At 44.3% G+C, this 15,255-nt stretch overlaps 1 protein-coding gene across 2 annotated transcripts in view; it reads left to right on the top strand.

Moving 5' to 3' along the window:
• Nucleotides 1-204: 204 nt before the first annotated feature.
• Nucleotides 205-15,255, top strand: part of COL17A1 (collagen type XVII alpha 1 chain) — a 49,322-nt gene continuing 34,271 nt past the window's right edge. The window contains exons 1-8 of one of the 2 annotated variants that reach the window (XM_069567038.1): nt 205-2,226; nt 7,391-7,450; nt 9,368-9,412; nt 10,336-10,440; nt 11,892-12,023; nt 13,046-13,093; nt 13,977-14,012; nt 15,149-15,196. In XM_069567038.1, coding sequence (XP_069423139.1) covers nt 7,402-7,450; nt 9,368-9,412; nt 10,336-10,440; nt 11,892-12,023; nt 13,046-13,093; nt 13,977-14,012; nt 15,149-15,196 — 463 coding nt within the window. In that variant the 5' untranslated portion in view covers nt 205-2,226; nt 7,391-7,401. Of the gene's footprint in view, nt 2,227-2,527; nt 2,647-7,390; nt 7,451-9,367; nt 9,413-10,335; nt 10,441-11,891; nt 12,024-13,045; nt 13,094-13,976; nt 14,013-15,148; nt 15,197-15,255 lie in introns of those variants that run through there. The other variant, XM_069567037.1, reaches the window with a different exon arrangement.

The following is a 15,255-nucleotide window of genomic DNA, read 5'->3' as shown; positions in this document are numbered from 1 at the left end:
GATACTGTGCTACCAGAATCCCACAACTCCCCTCTAGGATCCAGGAATCATGCCTCAAATCAAGGAATCCAGACCTGGCATTGGGTCCCAAGAAGATGTTATGGCTCCAAAGAACTGTCTGAGTGAGTTCCAGGGTCAGATTTCCCATATTACCAATACCAAGAGTCTCAAGTAGTCTTTAGGGGGTCCCAGAAAACCAGATGCCATCCAGTGTTCATGAGAACTTTCTAGGTTGGTGCAAATTGGTCCTTCAGAAAAGTCTAAGGGTCCTATGAGTTATACCTGGAGTTACAGGGCCTCTGGGAGTTCACATGTGTCTTTGCTTGTATAGAGTCTACATGGGTGCTGATTTGAGGGCCAAGAAGGTCCTTAACCCTCCCCAACAGTATCTCTTTCCATTATTAGCTTGCTAAATGCCTAAAATCCTGTTCCTCACTTCACTCTTTGGAGTCAGCATTACTTTATCTGGTTACTTTAAAAATGTGAACCCTATGCCACCAAATTACTCTGTATTTTCAGTTATTAACATTTTACTTTGAATTAGTTCATGGCTGTTTCCTTCAGGTAAGCTTGACCTGGGTTGAATCAGAATCAGAGAAAGAGGGAAAAGATATATATAGGGGAGTAGTTAGTTAGTGTTAGTTGCTCAGTCATGTCCGACTTTTTGCGACCCCATGGACTGTAGCCTGCCAGGCTTATCCGTCCATGGGATTTCCCAGGCAAGAATACTGGAGTGGGTTGCCATTTCCTTCTCCAGGGAATCTTCCTGACCCAGGGATAGAACCGGGTCTCCTGCGTGGCAGGCAGATTCTTTACTGTTTAAGTCACCAGCATTTGTCCGTGATATATAGGGGAAACAGATCTCAGAAATAAATCCTGTCAACTTCATAGTTTCTCTAGGGCTTAGGCTCAGACCCTGATCACAGGTCCCCCACAGGCCTGGATACACTAGGAGTCGCACACATCCGGGTTTTGACTATTCCCATGGCAGCTGGATTTAGAAAAGGCAGAGGAACCAGAGATTAAATTGCCAACATCTGCTGGATCATTGAAAAAGTGAGAGAGATCCAGAAAAACATCTACTTCTGCTTTATTTGCTATGCCAAAGCCTTTGACTGTATGGATCACAACAAACTGTGGAAAATTCTTAAAGAGATGGGAATACCAGACCACCTGACCTGCCTCTTGAGAAATCTGTACGTAGGTCAAGAAGTAACAGTTAGAACCAGACATGGAACAACAGACTTGTTCCAAATCAGGAAAGGAGTATGTCAAGGTTGTATGTTGTCAACCTGCTTATTTAACTTATATGCAGAGTACATCATGCAAAATTCCAGGCTGGATGAAGCACAAGCTGGAATCAAGATTGCTGGGAGAAGTATCAATGACCTCGGATATGCAGATGACACCACCCTTATGGCAAAAAGTGAAGAACTAAAGAGCTTGATGAAAGTGAAAGAAGAGAATGAAAAAATTGGCTTAAAACTCAACCTTCAGAAAACGAAGATCATGGCATCTGGTCCCATCACTTCTTGGCAAATAGATGGGGAAACAATGGAAACAGTGAAAGACTTTATTTTGGGAGGCTCCAAAATCACTGCAGATGGTGATTGCAGCCATGAAATTAAAAGACGCTTTCTACTTGGAAGAAAAGTTATGACCAACCTAGACAGCATATTCAAAAGCAGAAACATTACTTTGTCAACAAAGGTCCGTCTAGTCAAGGATATGGCTTTTCCAGGAGTCAGGTATGGATGTGAGAGGTGGACTATAAAGAAAGCTGAGTGCCAAAGAATCGATGCTTTTGAACTGTGGTGTTGGAGAAGACTCTTGAGAGTCCCTTGGACTGCAAGGAGATCCAACCAGTCCATCCTAAAGGAAATCAGTCCTGAATGTTCATCGCAAGGACTGATGCTGAAGCTGAAACTCCAATACTTTGGCCACTGGTGCAAAGAACTATGTTATTTGAAAAGACGCTGATGCTGGGACAGATCGAAAGTGAGAGGAGAAGGGGACAACAGAGGATGAGATGGCTGGATGGCATCACTGACTCGATGGACATGGGTTTGAGTAAACTCTGGGAGTTAGTGATGGACAGGGAGGCCTAGCATGCGGCAGTCCACGGGGTCATAAAGAGCTGGACATGACTGAGTGACTGAACTGAGCTGAACTGATGACAGCGAGGGAGGGGAATACCAAGCTGTGGCAGTTCTCTGGCTGTGAAAGGTAAGGAGGAGTAATAAAAGGTCATTTCCTTTGTGCTGAACCTTTGTTCCCTTTTCCCATGGCCCATAAATGGTTAACCCCATAGCTCTAAACTGGAGAAGGTTTCTGCCTCCTGTAAAGTTTGATTCCTGGAGGCAGATTTTTTTTTCAATCCTGCAAGTGTCAGATAATTGGAAGGGTGGAGTCATGCTTTAAACCTCAACACACCTTTGTCAGGACTTGTTTGGAAGCAAAGAACTGAAAGAAACAAGGGGGAGAGAAGTGAACATTTTTGAAAGATCACTCAGCTCTAACACACCTTGGCTGGGTCTGGATAAAAAAAAAGTGGGAACGGCAAACAGTCTAGAAGAAAACGTCAGGGGAAGAAAGAAGGGGCATTTACTCAAAGTTGTTTCCGATTCCTTCGGCATCTCAAACTAGGTAAGTCATAGGAATTTGGTGGTTCTCGCTTCCTGTAAGACTTTAATTTGAGGTTTGCCGCTGAGAACTTGAATGTTTGTCAGAGAATCTAAGATGGCATTCTTTAATTTCCAGTGTTCTGTTGATGTGATTAATTGATCATAAATGATTAGTTTGACTTATGTGTTCTACTTAGGGTAGGTCTTTTAAAGGGACAAGAAAGTTTTGACAGTGGGAAAGAGAATAAAAAAACAGTGAAGATAAAGTGAACTCTGATGACAAGATTTCTTTGGTACTGTTTTCAGTATTGTAAAATGACTTGTGTTAAACTGTTTTATAGAATATAAAGAGTTTAAAATTCCTTCTCTCTCAATCTCAGTTTCTCTCTCCTTCTCTCTCCCTACCCTTCTTTACTTCCCCTCTCTCCCCTTGATAGCAGAGAACAGCTCAGAAATCAAAGTGTAGCTGAGTGGGGGTTTCTAGAAGTAACCCCTGAGCACCAGTGTGCTCCCCCAGAGTCTGTGCTGGCAGGTTCTGACTAAGCTCAAGGGGCTGGCTGTATATCACACTCTGCACTTATTACCCCTAATCTAAAGTAAAGTGAAATATCTGAAATGATATAGTTAATCCAGGAACTTCCGGGAGTCAAACTTGGAACAAGGAAAAAAAAAATCTGTCACGTTTTACAGGCCAATGTAGACCAAAAGAAATTCATTTTGGGATGAGAACTACCAATTTAGGTATCTCACAGACCACATTAACTACTAACTGACAATTTACCACTTTACTTTTTTGAAGTGTTGGCAAATCCTCTAGCACCTCATTTCTTTGAGAAGCAGCTAATCAGTAGCTTAATGGTTGGATTTTTTCTTTCCATAAAATGTAGGGGGATTTTTTAAAGAAATCTGTTTGAAAAGCGGAATCATTCCTCTTACCCCCATGTGCTTTCTCTTACAGCTAAGGCACAAATCTAAGTCGAAACTAAACTAAAGCAAATGTACAGCCCCCAGTGGAGCCCTTTTGAAAATCAGAGAAAGCTTGCTTTACTCTCAGCCCCATCAAAACCCTCCCATGAATCTGATCAGAGTTAACAGGAGGGCACTTAAAGCAAGGATTCTTGCTTCAAGCTTGGATAGAAACCCAGATTGCTGAAACCGCTCTGACCTAAGAACTAACCACATTTTTAAATTATGCCTGACCAAAAGAAGTTTGTATCTGCCTGGTTTGGCTCATTTGCCATTGTTAGTGGTAGCAGGATTTAACCAAACATGGCTATAAACAAGCAGCTTAATCACCAAGCTAGGGCCCAAGCTCCCCCAGCCCTGGTTATGAAAATGGAGGATGCTAAATGCAGAGGTGAGGGCATCCATTGCTTGCCAGAGGGGTGTAGAGACAGAAGCCTCTGAGACTATCAACCCTAGGGCATTGGTATTCATAGCCCCTGCAAACTGCTTGGCCCTTCTGTGTTAACAGAGCAATAGCTAGTGGGTGGTTTTCCCACACTTTGGTTATTTTGTTGTTGTTTTAAAATGTAAAGTGTACAGAGATTGGAGTAACAAGAGCTGTAAGGATACCTATGATTCCTTAGCAGAGTATTGGGACATTTATTCCTAAAATAGAAAAACATTTTCTTCTCTATTACCTTCTTTGTGCTAAAGACAAAGCGTTTCATGAATTGTTATAAGAAGGTCAATTGAGATGGTTTTCTCTTGGTATCAGCAATTTGGCCTTGTTTGTGCCTGGGTTACACACCATCATCAATAGGAATAGTTTTAGGTGGATGTGACATCATTTAAATGAAGCAGAAAGGGAAAAAACTCATAAAAGTAGAAAAGTGATTCTGAATTGTGTTTTCTTACATAAGAAAATGGCACAGGATCACTTTTATGTCTTCAAAAGAACATTATGAAATAACCACGAAGCAGCCCCTTAGAACTATGAATGGAAATTAACATAATTTTGGAACTGAGGACTTGAATGACCTGCTTATCCTCAGTTCTAGTAAAGTGGCCCAAACATCCCAGAAGTTTAAAATTATGCTACTTGACTGTGCTTTCGTTAAATATTACTTTTGGGGCAAGGCGTTCAGATAAGCACTGCTGGGAGAGGCAGGCTCGGCCACGAGTCTGGGCATGTACTTTCCTTTCCCTTATGTTACACTTTTTAAAAACTCTTGGCACTTAAAATATTTAAGAAGGAAATCCTGTGGGAAAACTGTAGCCCCATGGGATGATCCCCATCCAGGTTTGTGCCTCAATCCATCACTTTCGCTTTGATAACTCACAGGAAATTTCCTCTCGGCTCTGGTTGAAAGGCATCTGTCTCCTGGTCCGTCCCTGCCATTTCTGACTATCAGTCTGGGTAAAGCCAGCAGAGCTCCTTCTTTACTTCAGGCCCGAGAACTCATTGTGTAAGGCCACGGGATGCAGCCATGTAGGAACTCCAGGCTGAGACAGAGCTTGCATCTACCTTCACCCACCCAGGGGCCCTTCTGTCTCTAGAGCACTGGCCAGCGAGGGCTCCCCTCCCTCCCATTCTGGAGGGGGGCATCTGATTTCTTAGCAGGCTATCTCCTTATGCCCTCTGGAAGTTAGGGAACTCTTGGCTTTTTTGTTGCAGATCTTAAGGCTTCATCATTGGGACCTAAGAAAAAGATAGGGGCTACCTAGAAATGTTTGTTATATTTTTAGGTACAGAAAGAACAAGAAAACACTTGCCAGGTTGGCTGCCTAGACGCTGAGACTCTTACCAAATGGACTGGAGCTATCATCAGTCTGCCTTGATGGCTATAAGTGGAAACGACCCAGCCAATCCAAATTTATAGCTGCCAGTAGCAACTTTCATTTAAGGATGGTAATAAGTGATAACTTGTGGAAAGTTAAAGTTTCCATAGGTTGTTATGAAATATTATCCTGAAAGGAACTGTTTATAACAATTCAGGTGCTGCCATGCTAGGTGGCTCCCCACTGGCAGCCAGGGGCATGTGAACATTTAATCTCCAAAATGCCTGCTGGTTCAGAGCTGATGATGAATTAAAAAAAAAGAAGAAGTGGGGGGAGCTTCAGAGATGCCAAAGGCAATTAATGCTTTAACGGTGGATTTCAAAGAGGGTGTCAGGCTGTATGTAGACGGGTGGGACATAGTCCTACAGGAGTACAGACAGAGTCACAAGTTAGGTTTGGCCCTCTGATAAAGCTGGACTCCACTGTTAAATTGCTCATGGAGCCTCTGCTCTTCAGCTCTTGGAAACATACCTGCAAAGAACTTCTGTGTCTTCTTAGATGCAGCCAGGAATTTTTCCATGATGCCTCATTCCTTGCCTAGAGCTGCATTTAAAAAACCCCAGTGAGCAAAGAGTTGGCACATTCAATCAGGCTCTGACGCTAACTGTGCAGATCTTGGTGGATTCCACCAAGTAGTTGACCAGTTGGTCTTGCGTGGTCTTGATTTTCAGTGGGGAACTCACCCTGGGCTGCATTAGGACTTTTGTTGGCCTAGATAATTTTGCCTTTGTGGATGTCCTTCCTCTATTAAAAAAAAAAAAAAAAGACAAAAAACTGCATGAAAGAATATAATCCAAGTTAGAGTGTGTTCATTTTTCTGTTTGATTTTAAAGAGAAGTTAAACAATTTTTGCAGGCCCCTGAAAGTATGATGGGACTAGGCCCTGTGCCCACTGCACCTAGTGGATAAGTAGACCATAAAGTCACCAGGCAGGAGAAAAAGACTGAAAGGAGAGATCTTCAAGAAAGGGGTGTCCTGGGTGGGAGTAGCTTGCTCCAGAATTCTAAAATCCCGATTTGAACTGCACCCAAAAGATCAAGTAGGAGGAAAGGAAGGTTGGGCAGAGAGAATCCCAGGGAAAGCCAGGTTTCAAGTCCTTGCAGAGCCTGAAACTGGTAACTACAGCCAAAAACCACCCAGTTGAAACAGGGATCCTTGCCTTGGTCTCCTGAACCGTGCTCCTCCCCAGCCCAGCCCAGCCCCACCCCTGAAGTCAGCCTTGCCTCATCCCATCCACGCTTCAGGACACAGTGGACAAGATCTCAGTGATTTTTCTGCCCAGAGTAAGAGTGAAGGGAGAACGCAGATGACTTGTACAAATCTTTTCCTACATATTTCAATAGATTTTACATTGACTTTCTTGTTGTTGTTTTTTTTCCTACATAAGTCTGTAAAGAAGCATAGCAGGGTTGTTGTTTTAAAGAGAAAAGTTCATGTTGTGAAGTATAAAGTTCCACACAAGTATGACCATCATAATGGTTTTTATCCTGATTTCAACCCATCAAACATCATTCTCACATCTGAACTCTAAATAATGAAGCATGAATGTCTTCTATTCACAGAGCATTGTATAGAACACTGAACATTGTGGGATACATAAAAATGAATTAGCTGAAAGCACCACATGCTTTGAGAGATATTGTACTACTTGGCAGAAAGTGGAAGTTTTATAGTCAAATGTCAGGGTGCCAGATCTATGTAAGACCTTTAATGCTCAGCAGGGTGCAACCTGGTCAACTGGACCCTGAGAAAAAAAAAAGATCTCAGTACAAAAGAATAGGATCCAAGCTGGAACTATTAAATTACTCCCTAACTAATACAAGAAATGGGAATGGCTCTTATTAAAATATATGCACACGAAAGAATTATGCTTTGAATCCTGGGAACCCAGTTTTAGTTCTCAGCTTGAATAGTAGGGACCTGCGCTTATGAAAAGGGGTGATAATGGACATGGCTATTCCTGGTTTTGGCCTTTTCTGTAGGTGGCGATGACATGGATGTAACCAAGAACAAACGAGATGGCACTGAAGTCACTGAAAGAAGTAAGAGCGTGATAAATGTCATTATAAAAGTGATAAAAAATTTGGAAAAAGTAAATGATTCGTCCCTAATTCTACCACAACTACTGTATCTTTTTTTCTATTTCTTATGTTTTTTGTTCTTAGTTTTTTCTTAGTTTTTTGCTCTTTTTTTCACTGTACAATTTTAAATGTATTTCTAAATAGGCTTTATTTTTTCCTTTAAGAAGGCTTTTGTTGATTTTTTAAATATGCTTGTAATCGAAATGTGTTCTGTTTTTTCTTCAAAGACCAGAATTGCCATTTCAATGTTACAGTTGTTATAACCAGCACTTTTAATGATTTCATAATATCCTGTTGAATGAATTTACTAGAGTTTATTCAATTGCATTCTTATTTAGGGATACAGCGTGATGGAAATCCAAAAGAATAATATCCCCATTACTGCAGGGACAAAATTGGAGTCACACTGGTGTCATAGTTGCAATCTACACTGAAAACTGAAAACAGGCACATTTCTTTTGTGAAACTGCCCAAATGATAAATTCAGAGACATTTAAACTGTCCCCTTAGCAGCTCTAACTCTTTCATCTATCCTGTGACTTTCATATATCTCCAATAAAAAAAAACAAATCTCTGCGTCCACAGACTTGGAACTCTTCAGAAATAATTTATTTTTATGTGTCATAGAATCCCAAAAGTCCACACAACAAGAGGTTTAGTGAAAGCTCAAGGACTGTTATTCAAATCAAGCTGCCATTTTTGTCTCTACAACCGTTTCTTTTTATGCATGTGATGCTGCTTCTGCTCCTTTAATAACCCTGCGTTGCTGCTAAGACAACCAAACTAATAGGAACACGCAGAGTGAAGAAAGAAAGGGTGACGAGTGGGAGCACTAATAGCCGTGTGGGAAGAAGCAGTTGCCAGCACACAAAGTGGCGCCCCACCATCCTCTTCATCCTTTTCTGTTTTCATGAGCTGCACCTGCATGCATACCACATACAAGCATATACTCGGGCCTGTGCACACATGTATGCGTGAGAAGTGTGATTTCAGAAGACAGGGGGCTCAGCTATATAGGGGCACCTTGATGTCCAATGCAGGGGGAGGCAGTGCTTGATGATGGTCACAGTCAGAGCACAAAATTGGCCCAGTTATGGTTTCAGAATCTACCCACCCCCCATGCTGCTGTAGAGGAGAGAGTGATTCAGGAAGGCAAGAGTTCTTTACTCTAACTGGTGTTTTTAAAAAACACAAAAAACATTTATGACCGCCATAGCCTCACAAACAGTTGGCACCTTCTCCATTTCAGGAGGCAAAGGGACTGATTCTCAAGTCTGTGTTGAATATTCACCTGTCCATGATTTCACCAAGCACCAAATGTGGCTTATCAACACCCTTCCTTCATACATCTCCTCACACTCAGGCATGGCCCTGAAGATTTTAGAATGAATTATGCGTCCTTGAGATACCCCCAAATTCACAAAGAAGTTCAGGGTCATTATCCACATCACAGTGGAATCAGCCAGGAAGATGTCCTAGCCTCAGCTGGACTGGGTGACTGTTCAAAAGGGACGGTGCAAAGAAAAGTGGCTTGAGGTTCTGATCCTCCTTCAAAAGTGAATCCAGGCCTGGGCTAGATCTAATTGTTAGATGAGAGACATTAATGCATGGTAACTCATTTTTCAAATCAGTGGGTAACTAACTACTTTTGATCCCAAAGAAATATAAACCTATTTCCTAGGTACATTAAGTCCCATTGTTATTGCACCTATTTGCTTTTACAGAAGGTCAGATCAAATCCCTTGAAGCACAAGTGTATAAAAATCTACCTTGAACCTAATTTAATGTGCTGAGCTTATGAAAGATGCGAGGCCTTGCCAAAGTGGAGGAATTGCAGTGTGTTATGTAAGATCTCCTCTTTTCTTTGTCTTTTTCTAGTCATCACAGAAACAGTAACTACAAGACTTACATCCTTACCACCAAGTAAGTGACTCATTTTGAGAACTTGCTTCTCACTAAAGCTCATGTGAAGGGCTCCACATGTAACCTTTTTCATGGGCTCTCACTCGTCAGTCCAGCAAATCCAGAATATTGGAAATCTTTTTTTTAACAGCTGTGTTGACTTTAACTTATATCCCACAGACTCCACCAGTTTGAAGTGTGTAATTCAATGGTCATTAGCGCATCCATAGAGTCGTGTGGCCCCTTTGCAACAATCTAATTTTAGAACATTTCCATCCTCTCTCCCCTCTCCCTGGCCCCTAAAATACACAAATCTGGTTTCTGTCTCTCTAGATTTGATTGGACACTAAAATATCAGAAATCTTCTCCAGCCTGGACCTGGGTTAGGAGGAGGGAACCATAGTCAGGCTTCTGTTTGAATCTGCTCTTCTCTCAGGAGGTCACTGGGGTTAGTGGATTCTATAATGGAAATCCAAGCCCCCGAGCTAGCCCTGCACCTCCTGGGAATCCTGGTTCAGGAGGGGGTGGGAAGCCCCCGCATCCACACCTAGGTTGGAGCACGATGGGCTGCCAGGTCAAACACCATCCTCATAGAGCTGTCACTTGGCCCTCTGACACTTCCAGTGGCTGCCAGGTCCAGGGCACTGGCCAGGCATTCATAAAAGTCCAACCCGGGCCCTGGCCTCAAGGAGTTTTCATCACTTGCTGACTCTTCTAATACTTAAATTACCCTAATCAGCAACCACCCTAGGAACTTTCTTTTTAAATTCAGTAGAATATTTGCTCTTGACATTTGTATCAAAAACAAACAAAATAAGATCCGTGTGGTGCCGGTGGGAAAGGGGCCCCAAACCAAGAGGGTCGTGGGTGAGAGGCCAGGGAAGGTGCGTGAGAGGGGCTGCTGAGTCCACTTGTAAATTGTCACCTGCTCCTCATTTCTGCAGAAGGGGGTACCAGCAATGGCTATGCTAAAACAGGGTCTCTGGGTGGAGGGAGCCGGCTGGAGAAACAGAGCCTGACGCATGGCAGCAGCGGCTACATAAACTCAAGTAAGTGCCTGCTGGTGGGAGGGGTCAGGGAAGGGAGCTGGGCAGGGAAAGGGATCACCACCACTGTCTGTCACCCATTCCAAATGCCCCAAAGAGCTGTGAGGCCTATTTCAAATGGGATCAGTTGTCATTATGTCCCCAATATAAGTAACATGGTTAAGAAGCCTTCCTAGAGAGGTGACTCCTTTCCCACTGAACTACTTACTCTCTGTAAGTCATTTCTTTTAGAAAAGGGTATGCATGTCTGAGGGTTTACAATTTGAATTAACAACAACAAATCAACAAAAGAGACTTAATGATTAGGTTACTGTGCTAAGGAAATCCGGTGACATACAATCCCAGACTGTGAGTTTCCACTGGGCAAACATCCAACACAAACCCAGTAGATCCCAAAGGAATAATATTTCCTGGTAACTTTCAACTGAAACACAACAAACAAAGCAGGGAAAACACATATATACACACATTGCCTCTAAAGCTATAGTTTTAAATGTTTTACTTTATATTGGAGCATAGCCAATTAACAATGTTGTGGTAGTTTCAGGTGGATGTACATATAAATGTATCCATCCTCCCCCAAACTCCCCTCCCACCCAGGCTGCCAGATAACATTGAACAGAGTTCCCTGTGCTATAGAGTAGGATCTTGTTGGTTATCCATTTAAGATACCACAGTGTGTACATGTCCATCCCAAAGTGAAATGAAGTGAAAGTTGCTCAGTCGTGTCCAACTCTTTGCGATCTGTATAGTCCATGGGATTCTCTAGGCTAGAATACTGGAGTGGGTAGCCTTTCCCTTCTCCAGGAGATCTTCCCAACCAAGGGATCGAACTCAGGTCTCCAGCACTGCAGGTGGACTCTTTACCAACTGAGCCACAAGGGAAGCCCATCCCAAACTCCCTAACAATCCTTTACTTCCATTCCCCATTCTCTCCCCCTGCCCACCCCGCCTCAACCTGCAACTGGAAGTTCATCCTCTAAGTCTGTGAGTCCAGAGTCATTTTTAAATCTTGGAATGACACTGAAGAGAAGACCCAAGGTATGCAAACAGCTGAGCTGTCCGACTCACAGAGTCTGGGGTTGTATGTCACCGGATTTCCTTACCTGCACAAGTCCTTACCTGTGGAGAGACAGTTGCATGTGGGCTTGCATTCCGGTGCACCCAGCAGTGGTCTACAATTACAGGCCAGGTCCTTAGGAAACATTCTGCTTCTCCACTTCCATGCACTTTGGCTACAGACAGAAAGGACCTCCCTGCCTTTCAGGGTTCTGGGAAAGGGCAGCAGCAGTAATTCCACCCTTATTTCTGAGCACCCTTTCGGTCACGCTCTGCTGAAGGCCTCTGGCCCCTCCACAGGGCTCTCCTTCATTAGGACTGACTGCATGTACCTAGTATAACTGTATGTCACCCTGTGAAGTGCTCTGAGGGTTTATGTCTTTCCCCACTTGTAGGTGGGAGCATGCGAGGCAATGCCTCCACCTCCAGTTACAGGAGGGCCCATTCACCTGCCTCCACTCTGCCCAACTCACCAGGCTCGACTTTCGAGAGGAAGACTCATGTCACCCGCCATGGAACATATGAAGGTACGGGCCCCACAGACTTTAAGAAAGAACCACTCTCTCCCCTCAGTAGCTTCTCTCATCCTTTGAATGAATTCAGTTATTTTGTCCTAAAGCAGAGCTTCTGGCATGACTTTCTGGTGGGGCTACTTCGCAGGCAACAGGACACATAGGACTTGAGCTCAGGGAAGAAGTCAAGGCAAGACACCCAGCGTGGGGTTATCCACATAGGGTTATTAGCAGAAGTTGGAAACTGAAGGAGTTTGTCAGGGAAGAGAGTTCGAAAGCAGAAGGGAACACAGCAGAAAGATAAAGTTTGGGGGGAAATGGAGAAAGAAGAGCCAGATCACAGAAAGGAGTCAATGGCAATGCCATTTAAGTCAGAGAGAGAGAGGGAAAGCTTATGATCAAGAAGGAAGAGGTGAGAGGAAGACATCTGGGGTCCCTAAGGTTACTGGAATTCCTGGTGATCTACATAAATCTACAGTTTTAGTGGGAAACAGACAAGCCAGGTGCAAATGGGTCTAATAGTGAATGAGATGGGGACTAGTGATGGAAAAGCAGGGTATCCTGCTTCAGGACATCCCAGTAAATGATTTTGACCCAGGGCTGCCAAGGGTAGGGAGAACCCTAAATCCAGGCCAGGTGGAGAGTATCACCGCAAGTGCACCCTGCTGCTCTGCCAGCACCGGTCTCTTCATGTAACAAGGCCCACCTCCGGAACAAGCCGCACGAGGTCAGAGAACTGCTGGTGCTGACCGCACGTTCGTTTGATCAGAGATGGGCCAGCGGCATCAACACTGCGTAGGGCAGAGCTGAGGAAGTGAAAACAAAAAGGAAACGAAACAGCTGTCCTTTGTTCAAACCTTGTCCCACCGAAGTAGATCAGTGACCAGAAGGAAGTGCCACAAGCAAGGCCCTTGAGCATAATGTGTTTAGATCCTGGGCTGAACACCCAGGCTGCAAAGGTGCAGAAAGGACCCACTCTCTCAGAAGCTATTTGGGTTTAAGTGGCCGTTTGTACTAAATGTTTGTCCTTTCTCCAGGGAGCTCCAGCGGCAACTCTTCCCCTGAGTATCCTCGGAAGGAATTTGGTATGTCCTATCCTTATTTTCTAAAGAAATGGTCGGTAAATCCTGGCAGGGATGGAGAGGGAACATCATGAGTTAACATCATGAGTTAAGTGGGTTCTTCTAGAAGAGTCTGACCTCTGCTGACCTCTTTTTCTTGGCTCTTTTCCTGAAGCATCTTAAGGGGACAAATGGTCAGACGCATCAGTTTGCTGTCAAAAGTCTTTGCTCATGAAATGGCAAGCTTCTCATACAAGGCTCAGGCTTGGGCAGATAAGCCCTAAGGCCAGGCAACAATCATAGAGTTTTCCCTTCCACAGGACCCACAGAGACCTTCCTACAAAGGGGAACAGGGGTGAGAATGCACAAATATCAAACATCCCAGCCCCTCTACCACAGCAGCCTCAAAGGGGCACGTTTTAACCAAATGAAACCTGAGGTGGGATCTTAAATCTTGAGTCCATAGTCTTGGGTTCCCACTCTGCATAAGAATTGATGATATGAATGATTATAATTTCATTTATTTACTTGCTTACAGTGCAAAAACCAAGACAGTCTCTAACAAAAAACTAAAGGAAAGACCTGGCAGTCTTGATATATTTAATCAATGTGATCAACCAGTCCAAACGGATCATGATTACCTTAGTTAACATTCTAAATGTGAGCCAATTTAACATTCATTTGCTAACTTAACACCCTAAACACACTGGGGCTTACATAACTTTCGCTGCCCTTTGGCCATGTGGGCATCATTTATTAAACATCCACCATCCATAAAGGTTTCTATCTGGATATAAATGCACTATGAAAACAACCTCCCCCACCCAAATAGGTCTGCCTCCATATCACAGATATTTAGCATGCCACCTCTTATATATGCCTAATATTACTTTTCTTTGTTTCTCAGCATCTTCTTCAACCAGAGGACGTAGCCAAACACGAGGTAATCTCTGTCACTGGGTTCAGTTCAGTTCATCCAACTAGTATTTTCTGAGCATCTAACGTGTATCCAGACATGAGCCAGGAAAAGTGAGGAGTGAAGAATGAATAGCCATGGTTTCTGACCTCAAGGAGCCTGTAGCACCTGGGGGTCTCCTTTGGGAAGGGTGGATTTTTGACAGCAGACTAGCAAGCGTGTGGAGTGGTTCGCTCTGCTGGACCGTGTGAAGGTGCTAGCATCACATCTCATTTCACGTCCAGTCTCCTGCGTGACTGTAGCAAGTTGTGCTGTAATTGCATTTACACAGCGAAAAAAAAATGAGCACAAGCCCCTCTTTTTCATTGTTCCAGGGGACGAAGTTCTCTGCGAGAGTTTTGCACTCTCCACAACTGCTTGTGGATAAGGCCCTAGGAGGGAATGTGGTCCTAGAGAAAGCTGCCCTTGATTTATCCAGTGAGGGTGGCAAGGAGTGTGTCAGGGCTGTGCTGAAGGCAGGATTCCTAGGCCCTGGGCATTCGTAAGGGTCAGTCTAAGCCTCCCAGGGCCCTGGAAAGTTAGGCGCATACCAACCACACACAACTTGATAGTTGATTGACGCTGATGCTCCTCCTGAAACTTAGAATGTTAAATCACCCACTTGCTGCCCTAATGAGGCCAAGATTGACTAAGGAAATACTAGAATTCTCTTGCTATTGGCTAAGAAACCCTGGAGACAGGAGAGCAGATTGGTTCTGGTAAAGGGGAGTGGGCCCTAGGAAGCTGTTCTGAGTCGCTCAGTCGTGTCCGACTCTCTGCAACCCCATGGACTGCAGCCCACCAGGTTCCTCTGTCCATGGGATTCTCCAGGCAGGAATACTGGAGTGGGTTGCCATTTCCTCCTCCAGGGCCCTAGGAAAGGGGTTGGTTATTGCTGATTGTGATGGCACCTCCAGACTCAGCCTGGGGTTTCTGCTCTCAGCGCTGTGATCTGGGGTAAGGAGAGGACACCTCTTTCTAAGCAGCACTCATCCTGGGCACACCTAGGTTTTCTGTCCCCGGGTCACAGAGCAGCCCAAAGATAAATCTGCAGCTCAGAGCTCAGTCAGGCACTTTGGGCCCAGCCTCTTCTCTCACAGCTGTTCCATCTCTCCCCTGTACAGAGAGCGAGATCCGAGTCCGACTGCAGAGCGCGTCCCCGTCCACCCGCTGTAAGTGCCTCCGTCCTGGGAGGGACCCAAGAGCCCAGGGCCCCTGCTGCGTGTGCACA

This window comes from Ovis canadensis, chromosome 22, assembly GCF_042477335.2.
Source record: "Ovis canadensis isolate MfBH-ARS-UI-01 breed Bighorn chromosome 22, ARS-UI_OviCan_v2, whole genome shotgun sequence".
NCBI classification, from domain to species: Eukaryota; Metazoa; Chordata; class Mammalia; order Artiodactyla; family Bovidae; genus Ovis; species Ovis canadensis.
The sequence above is the reverse complement of the archived record's forward strand: the minus strand, read 5'-3'. Positions and strand labels throughout refer to the sequence as shown.